This window comes from Felis catus, chromosome A1 (assembly GCF_018350175.1).
Source record: "Felis catus isolate Fca126 chromosome A1, F.catus_Fca126_mat1.0, whole genome shotgun sequence".
In the NCBI taxonomy this organism is placed as follows: Eukaryota; Metazoa; Chordata; class Mammalia; order Carnivora; family Felidae; genus Felis; species Felis catus.
This window is the reverse complement of record NC_058368.1, coordinates 152,533,814-152,544,071: the sequence shown is the minus strand read 5'-3', so window position 1 is coordinate 152,544,071 and position 10,258 is coordinate 152,533,814. Positions and strand designations below refer to the sequence as shown.

Below are 10,258 nucleotides of genomic sequence, written 5' to 3'. Positions count from 1 at the left end.
CCACTTGAGTGACCCAGTGGTTCTCTGGTTATTAAGGAAGAACATTAATTGACTACAACCCAAACACAATATTCTTTAACTGGACCGGAATTTTCTCTTCTGCAGTTTTCTCTCTGTAAAATTTAGGAACAGCAATTTGGTAGCTGAGGTCAGAGCTTTAAAACATATGATTGTGTTTTCCTCAAGAGCCATTTGTCTAGTGTAATCACAAAGAAACAAAGATATTGCCATCTAGTGGTTTAATTGAAGAAATTCAGAAAAATAATTTTTCTCCTAAAATTTCCATTAATTTTTTCTTTGTGTAGCACTAAATAAAAAAGCATTCATTTTTAGAAAGCAATTATTAATATATATTTTTTTAAAATTAAGGTTCTACATGTGGCTACTCTTTTTTTCTTTTTAGGTTATATTCCCTATTTATTAAGCTCAGTAGGATTAGGATATGAATTAGAACAGGGAAAGATCCTTTCATAATTGAAGAAAATACATTTAAAGGCAATGTTTCACTGAAGGAATTGTTAAATACCCAAACCAAATCATAAAATCAAGTGATCAAATTAATAGTTCGTATCAAATTTTAAAAAGGTACAAGATAAAATAAATAGGTATATATTATGTATGGTCTAAAGGTAGAATCTTATACCAAAATCCTTTGCTTTTATTTAATAGTTCCATTACAGCAAAACTAGCTTTTAAAGAATATTCCATTCAATAAAATATTATTTTATCATTGGCTTTGATTACAAAATAATAATTGGATTTCTAGAAAACTCTCCAATCCAAAAAGCTTTGATATTTAAACATATAAGAAGTATACTTATAAGTCCAGCAGAATTTTACTTACAATACAGATAAACAGAAAATCCACAGATATTACCATCTATTTTCTGCATTGATATATTTTTATAGTCTTATGTAAAACAGATTTGCTCTGTTGTATTAAAGAACTATTTCATTTCTAATAACACCATGGAGACAATAGTTTACAAAGATATTCTGACTCCATGTGACTGTGGTAGAGATTTTTCCAGGTTCCCCTTGAATTTTCAGATCATAACGTACCTAGTATCTTGATTAAAAAAAAAAAAAAACTTAAAAAAAAATTCCAAGTATTCTGATTCCACTTTTTTTTTTTTAAATTTTTTTTTTCAACGTTTATTTATTTTTGGGACAGAGAGAGACAGAGCATGAACGCGGGAGGGGCAGAGAGAGAGGGAGACACAGAATCAGAAACAGGCTCCAGGCTCTGAGCCATCAGCCCAGAGCCTGACGCCGGGCCCAAACTCCCGGACCGCGAGATCGTGACCTGGCTGAAGTCGGACGCTTAACCGACTGCGCCACCCAGGCTCCCCCTGATTCCACTTTTAAAAAGCATTTTTATGCTTAGGGGACCATAATGACTTGTGCTGAATTTAGCAAAATAGAGATCCTTTCTCATCATTGGTCAAGAAAGTGACATGATGTGGGGCACCTGGGTGGCTCAGTTGGTTGAGCATCCGACTTCGACTCAGGTCATGATGTTGTGGTCTGTGAGTTCAAGCCCAGCCTCCGGCTCTGTACTGGCAGCTCAGAGCCTGGAGCCTGCTTCCAATTCTGTGTCTCCCTCTCTCTCTGCCCCTCCCTGCTCATGCTCATGCGTGCTTTCTCACTCTCTCAAAAATAAATAAACATTATTTTAAAAAACTTAAGAAAGTGACATGACGGAATCTATCCCAGCCTGGGACAACTAAAGGATGTCTTTTTATGATATCTTCTGTGGTAGATATAAAAGTCCAGAGGAGAGACAATAAAGTAGACAGAGGGACAGATACGGTTTATAAACCCTGTATAAAATGATAAAACTTCTATTCTGAAAAGGGTTCCATGGCTATGATGACCATGCCACCCCTGGGCAGTGTACAAGAGGTAAGAAGGATGGGGTATAACTGTGCATACTCATCCTCATTGAAGTAGCCTCTCCCCCAGTTGTTGTCAAGGGTTCAGGTAACTACAGATCCTGCTGTCATTGTTACGGAAAATAAGAATAGATTCAAATTTTGGATTAAGATTTGTCATCTAGTAAAAAGGTTGTGTGCAGGAAGAACATTATGTGGGCACAGACACAAGACGGAAAGAAGAAAATTGACAATGGGTTTCCTTTAGGTACATTAAGTTGCTAGACAAGCCAATCAACGCAAAAAACAGCAACGCTAAACTTAAAGAGTGATTTGTAAAGTGTGCTGATAATTTCTTTCAAAACAGGTCATAGTATTTCTTTAGAGGAAATAAAACATAAGTGTCTATCAGTTTGTAGAAATGTCTACTTTTTCTCTATATAATATGTAGATCTATTTTTATAGGAGTTAATTTTTCTCCAAGATCTTATTAAAAATAGAGATCCTTTCCTTTCTTCTTTCAAATACTGAATAGAATCTATGAGATTGGGGCTCAGTCTTCTCTATTTTTAACAAGCTCTCCAGGTCTTTTTAGTATATTAAAGTTTGAGAAACATTCTTCTAGACTTCATTAACAAAACCATTGAGACTAAATACTTTTCATGGAAAAAGTTTAAAGACAATCAAAGGTAAAAAAGTGGAATACCAGGTCAAATTTAATAGTCACTTAGCTGGAGGACTGGCAGATCACCAATGAGATTTCCAATTTCCAATATCATCAGCAAAGGGACTAATTTTAAAATGAGACTTATTACCATAGGTGGCAGCCTGATAAAAATATCTGTGAAAGGGTAGACATACTCAAAACTTAAACACTTGTATTAATTCAAGAGTTACTTATTGAATATCAACTACATGTTAGGTGCTATGTTAGGTACCAGGATTGCAGAGAAAAAAGTTGTTCTCCTTAGAAAGCTCTTCATATAATAAAATGATTATTAGACTTCAGTGGGAATACAAATTACCTTGGGTATGTGTTAAGAATGCAGATGGTCAGTATGTGATCATGAAGAATACTGGTCTAATTTGTAAAAAGAAAGTAAATAGACATTTATAATGGAAGTGGTAAGTTTTAACAGATATACAGATATATTATTTGATCACTGATGCAAGCCAACATTGAGAGGTAAATATCCTTGAATTCCTGAATGAAAACCAGTAGTTTTCTAGATGATGAAAGGTAGGGAAGAGCATGGAACATGGCATTGAACAGTGAGAAAGTGTAGTGTATATCAGGCATTAAAGACGGTTTGTTTCTATCTGGAATTTAAAAGTTGAGAGTGAGGCATAATGGACATGGGAATGGAGAAGTAAACTAGATTATGAAGAATCCTGTATTGTAGAGTTTTCATTTCACCCAGAAAAAAGTGGTGAATCTCTGAGGTATTTGAAGTAGTGAAGTAGAGGATGACTGCATCAGGGCTGGGTTTAAGGGAAAGCATTCTCATAGTAGCTAATGAATGGGTAGAGGGGGGGTCAGCATGAAGCAACAAAGACTGGCAGGAAGGCTAGTTAGAAGACTGCCATGATAATTCAAGCAAGAAATTTGAAATGCCTGCTTTCAGATAGTGCTGCTGGGATGGAGAAGAGAGAAGGGAAGTATTGTTAAAGTAATTAAATTCATGGAATATGGAGAAAAGGTGGGGGATGGGAAGAAGAAAGTAATGTGAAGGATGACTCTGGGTTTCTGGTTTGAATCTACTCATTTCATTTCCTTGGTAATGGTATTTCCTCTTTCCAGTTGGGAAGACATTTCTTTTGCCATCTCAGTAATTAGTATTTTGTACTTTAAGCAGCTATATCCTTTCTTCAGTGCTTATTATGGTTCCAAATGCCACTATGACAAACATATCTCACTATAGAAGATGCTGCCAATGCTATGCTCACATTCCCCAAGCCCCTCCAGAAATCATGTGGAGTCTTTGCGGACAGTTCCTGTGAAAACCAAATGCTTCTTACTTCAAGCTGTGGTGAGGGCTTCTGTGTGAGGGCTTTCTCTGTGCCCTGCAGTGTGTCTGACTTGTGCTCAGGGTAAGCCAGAAGTATCCGTGAAGTAATAACCCAGGAGCAACCCTCAACCAGTGAGGAATGGAGATTGGGGTTAACTACTCATCCTAGCTTTCTAGCACTGTGATGGATTATCCCCAGTAGGATTCCCTTCCCTAACTTTGTCACACCCTCACCATGTTTCTGGAATCACCTCCCAAATAAACGATTTGAATCCAAATCCTTGTCGCACAGTTTGCTTTGGGGAAAACCCAAATTTAGTTACTCAGTTCTGATAACACAATTTTATATATCTGCACCATTTTATATATGTGCAAACTAATGTTTGGAGGGGTTAAATAAATTACCCACATCACTTAGCTCCTGGATTCAAATCCAAAGCCTTTGGTTTCAATATTATGCAATAGCACCAGTCTCAAATTCTAAGATGTGAACCAGGCATCACCAACTGCGGAATGAAAGCCAGAGATAGTCTGTCAAGCTCTTTTACACAACATTGAAACTGACCATTATTTTCAGATTCCAATCATTTTTTTTAAATTTTTTTAAACGTTTATTTATTTTTGAGACAGAGAGAGACAGAGCATGAACAGGGGAGGGGCAGAGAGAGAGGGAGACACAGAATCTGAAACAGGCTCCAGGCTCTGAGCTGTCAGCACAGAGCCCGACGCGGGGCTCGAACTCACAGACCGTGAGATCATGACCTGAGCTGAAGTCGGACGCTTAACAGACCAAGCCACCCAGGCGCCCCTCAGATTCCAATCTTTATTATTATAAAGCCTGAGCCTGAGCCTTGCCTGCCAGCATGTTTCCTTTCCCTTACTGAATATGGTAGTCATGTAGAATTTAGAAGCTGGGCAAATCACTCTTGAATGAGATGAAATACAACGGCATAATGGCAGAGAGTGGTATGATAGATCAATTACTCTTTTTTTCTTAAGATTTTATTTTTAAGTAATCTCTACAACGAATCTGGTGCTAAAATTTATAATCCCAAGACACAGAGTCGCATGCTCCATCAACTGAGCCCAGGTGCCCCTAGATCAACTACTCTTAACACTTTGCTCAAGTTGTCAGATTCGCTGAGTACTTTTATGGTTTAATTCCTGGTTAAGAATTTAAATTTTAAATGAGTGATGAAAGGAATTAAATTTTAAATGAGTGATGAGGTCATTAAAAATAATATATCTACAACTCAGCTACAGCTCATATTTTTCTCTCCTTCCTTATAATGTAAATAACTCACATCGAAGGGAAGTATCAAAGAAGGACATGCAAAATCAGAAGGTCTAATCTCAATTCCTTCACCAATTAGCTATGTGCCATTAAGCAAATCACCCAACTTCTCAAAATCTTGGTTGTCATCTATGAGAAGAAGGCTCTTTCAAGCAATCTGATCTGCAGGCTCCTTTCTAGTATTAGCATTTCTATGGTTCTATCCAATTCCTGAGTTAGAGTTGCTTAGATGAAGGAGCATGAGCTTCGCATATACTAGCCCGCTTTCCCACTCCCTGCACATATTTTGCACTTTCCCAAATTCATGCCTTTCTCCTTTGATTTTTTTCTATCTCTAATGATTTCTCTTCTCATAAAATTTCAACCCAACTTTTAAAATTCTTTGTCTTAATGACTGCAGAAATAAGTGTGCCCTCCTCAGAATTCCTGAGCATTTATTATCACACCACTCATTCATATGGCACTTAGCACTTACAGCAAAAGAAAACTCTGCACAAGACATTACAATAGGCACATAATACAGGATTAATTGCTATAGAAGTGGTTTTGACTGTAGTTCTCAACATGTGGTGGACAAATCACATGGGGTTCTATGACTATTTCTTTCTCTCTTACTGATCAGACCCACACTAGTATGTCATAATACTCCAGGTTGAATATAATTAGTATATAAATGAACTCAAATACTTACATAGGCCATAATTCACAAAATGAAGCAGTGCCTTTGCCATAAAGTAATGAGTTCAGAGGACTCTGACAAAAAGGAGAGCTCAGGTCCCACAGAAAGGGGGCAGCAATGCCTTGGTTGTGAAGGGGTGCAGCATCTGTGACACTAAAATGTTTGCTTCTTTAAGAGAAGTCAGAAGTCAAGAGTTTTTGTTCTTTGTTCATGGTTTTTAAATTTTTCAATTTTTAAAAAAATTTTTGAGAGGGAGAGCGCACATGTGAGGGGTGGGGAGGGGTAGACAGGGAGGAGGGAGATAATGCCGAGCAGGCTTCACGTTGTCAGTGCATGGATAGCTAATAAGGTTCCGTCCCACAAATCGTGAGATCATGACCTGAGCCGAAACCAAGAACTGGACACTTAACCAACTGAGCCACCCAGGAGCTCCATCTTTGTTCACAGTTTTTAAATGTCAAAAACAAAATCAAACATTTAAGTTTATCTCCTGTAGGTCTTATTTAGCTGGTAAGAGGTCTCTGGTCTCTGCTCATCTATTTCTCAGCCCACTACAGCGTGGCTTTTTCAGTGAAATTACTCTCCCAAAAGGTACCAGTTACCAGCTTTGTGACCCAAACCAGTAACTTAACTTGTCCCTGAACCAGTCTTTTGCCTACATCACAGGATGTATGAGCAGTGAGAAAATATCTATAAGACATAGCACACAGAAATATGCACAAAGCAGTCCATGCATGTTTGTTCCTGCTATGCTTGAACCACACTGCAATCTGGCTTCCTCCACCAACATGGTACAGCTTTAAACACCTGTGTGCCTCTTTCTCTCTGCCAGTGCACACTCCTCTCCCCCTCACTCTCTGAGTTTTAACTCTTTGAAGAAAGTGCCTTCTCAAGCTGTGTGTAGATTTCTTGATGGTAAAACTATCCTAGATTCTCCCCACATTTAAGAATATTTTTAAAACATTAAAAATATTTTAAAAATAGCTTTAAAATATTAAAAAATATATTTTTATTCTTGGGGCGCCTGGGTGTCTCAGTTGGTTAAGTGACTGACTTCAGCTCAGGTCATGATCTTGCAGTTCACGAGTTCAAACCCCGTGTCAGGCTCTGTGCTGACAGCTCAGAGCCTGGAGCCTGCTTTGGATTCTGTCTCCCTCTGTCTCTCTGCCTCTCCCCCACTTGTACTCTCTTTCTGTCTCAAAAATAAATAAAACATTTAAAAAATATATGCATATATATATATTATTCTAGAAAATTTCAATCACATACAAACATAGAAAGGAGAGTATAATCAACCCCTCAATACACATCCATCCTCAACGATTCTCGACATATGGCCAATTTTGTTTCATCCACACCCTTACCAAATCCCTGCCCTCCCACCATTGCACACAGAGTGGATTATTTGAAGCCAACTATAAATATAACATCATCTCACTTGTAAATACTTCAAAGTTTATACAGTTTTGTAAGGAATGTGTAGGAAACAGAATGGTCTTGTGTAAAGATTCTTAAGGGTGATGGGGGAAGGGAAGGGCAAGGAGGATGGGACACACAAGTAATATGTATTCCTAAAAGATAGGGATTCTGCTCTTTTCAAGTAGAAAATCTCTGAGCCAATACTAAGTAGCTGAACAAAAAACATCTATGGGCAAAATCTGGTCATAAGGCCATAAATTTGCAACCTTATCTATAAATAATAGCTATGGAGAAGGACAAATAGAAAGGTTTGAATTCATAATAGAGTCAGGTTAAAGGAAGAAATTCTTTCTCCTTTGTTGCATCCACAAGACTCCTGAAACAGAATGCTACGGGCACCAGTGACAGTCACAACAAAGTTTATTACAATGAGAGGCAAGGCCGACCGATCGGGACCAATACTCTTGATAAGAGTGTGGCTCCAAACAGCCGGGGTACAGAGTTTTTAAAGCCGATCACATCGTTTTATCATTATCTGGGAACAGAACAGAGAAACAGTTCCCAGATGAGTTAGAAACAGTTGCCAGATGAGTCAGAAACAGTTATCGAATGAGGTGATTATTTTGGACTTTCTGCTGCTAAGTTGCAACCAGTGGATCTCCTTGACCTTGTCTCTGATGCTCTTTTTTTGAGCTTTTGTTTCCTTCATTGGTAAAGCCTGATTCACAAGAGTATGAAGAATGATTTACAGGGGCGCCTGGGTGGCGCAGTCAGTTAAGCGTCCGACTTCAGCCAGGTCACGATCTCGCGGTCCGTGAGTTCGAGCCCCGCGTCAGGCTCTGGGCTGATGGCTCGGAGCCTGGAGCCTGTTTCCGATTCTGTGTCTCCCTCTCTCTCTGCCCCTCCCCCGTTCATGCTCTGTCTCTCTCTGTCCCAAAAATAAATAAAAACATTGAAAAAAAAATTAAAAAAAAGAATGATTTACAAGAGTAAAAAGCAAGGCTGTTATCTTTTGACCTTCAGTGTCAGAACAAAGTTGTTATCTTTCAAGCTAACCGTTAGCCCTACACTACAATTTAACCCTTACACTATTACCAGGTAAATCTGTGAGTTTAGGGAGTTTTCTACCTTGTATTTCTCATAGTTAGAAGAAAATTTCAAAATGCATTTTGCATAAATCTTGATTGACAATGGAAATGCTATGACTATTTTATCATATTTGTCTCTAAAGATTTCATTTTATTAGCCATCTATTATACTTCTATCCAGATTACTTCAGCTTAAAATAGATCACTAGTCTTTCAAAGCTATTTAGTAACTAAGAGCAATGAATTAAATTCATACAACAGTTCAGAAAAGTTCACATCACCATCAGTTCAGAACATCTGATTCACCAAGTATAGATTATTTAAAAAGAATGACCAGAAATTAAATATCACAAATAAGATTTTTTATTTGTCACCATTAAATGTCTGAATTTTAAACAGATTCTTGGGCTGGTGGCTCATATCCATCAGCTTGTTCAACTTTAGCACCAGTCTCACTCCCAGTAGCTTTTCCAGAACTACTACCTTCATCATGAAGCTCCATGAGCTTTCCCAGTTCAAAGTTAGGTTTTGTCAGCATTTTTACTTTTCTAATGAAGACATCATGGAGTAGATAAATAGACTGACAAATCTTTTCTATGTCATTCCTGATGCTGTCTGGAATCAATTTATTGACCACTTTTTTCAAGTCATTTGTCTGCACCTCTTGGGTCATGATTTCCATCATCTTTTTCCAAATTTGGTGGATTTGTTGGTGGTGAGCATAACAGGTCTTCCAAATCTGAATGTTGCGTTCAGTAGTAAAAGCAACACAAAAGAGATGAAGCAAATAACCATTGGCAGTCTTGACATTAACAGGAGCTTCAATCATGATCTGACATTTTTTGACCATGGAGCACATTTTGTCATGGGTAAGATCCATGCCACAGAAATTAGGCAGTTTTTGCCTTGAACATCTTCAGTAATTAGCTTGAACTTTCTAAATGCAACTTCATCATTCTGCAGATCAGCAAGGCTCACTTCGAAAACATGACCCTTAAGGTCATCGGATGCGATTTTGGTTGCTTGAGTTCTTGTGACTAGTGTTTTTCTGATATTTCTTATATTAAACATAGCTGGCACTTTTACATCACACCAACCTTTCTTTGAAAATGGATCAACCACTTTCTTCTTGGCTCCTTTTTTGCTGCCTTTCATAAGGCGCTTGGTTCTTGCTGACAACCAGGGAGCCAAAAGTGCTATGTCTATTTTAAATTCATCCGATCTGGCTTTGGACATCAACATTCCATTAAATGTGCCCTTGTTGAAGTTACCAATTTTTCCAAGTCCAACTTAGTTGACTACTTCTTCTTACTTGGTTTCCAGCACAGCATTTTCTCCTGGTTTTCCTTCTACCACACTGGCAATACCATTTTTCATGCCCAGGATTTGGTCTTGCACTTTATTTTTGTTTACACACACTTTTCCTAGTTGATTTTATCTGGTTAAGCGGCTTTAACTGCCATTTAAATACTGATGGCTCTTAAATATATTCCTAGGCTTCACTTTTCTTTGAAGCTTCACACACCCACACACATTTACACATACATACATTCTAGAATAACTTTTATTAATATAAAGGATATGTTGCACAAACGTAAATAATAAAATACATAATATTCCTTGTTGTAAATTCCATATGGCATTTCAGTTTTTGCAGAATTCTTTCATTGAATTTTGCTAAACTTTTGTATCTGTATTTAACTTATGGTTGCAACTGATGAGTAAGCGAAGATACAATATGAATGTTGGCTAATTCTTTTCATTATGCCAATAAGTGAGATGACAGCTCCAGTATTCCATGGATACTAGAATTCCCTCTATTCCTGGATTATGCCAAGCTTATTTCTATTTCAGGTCTTTTGCATTTCCTCTTCCTCTTCTCTTCTTCAGTTCTT

The 10,258-nt window shown here is 37.7% G+C and overlaps 1 protein-coding gene across 1 annotated transcript; it reads right to left on the bottom strand.

Moving 5' to 3' along the window:
• Window positions 1-8,703: 8,703 nt before the first annotated feature.
• LOC101099934 (40S ribosomal protein S3a-like) lies at window positions 8,704-10,258 on the bottom strand. Its single transcript, XM_045033600.1, is given in 2 exon segments — window positions 8,704-9,257; window positions 9,260-10,258. Coding segments are annotated over 2 exon segments (849 nt in total). The 5' UTR covers window positions 9,606-10,258; the 3' UTR covers window positions 8,704-8,754.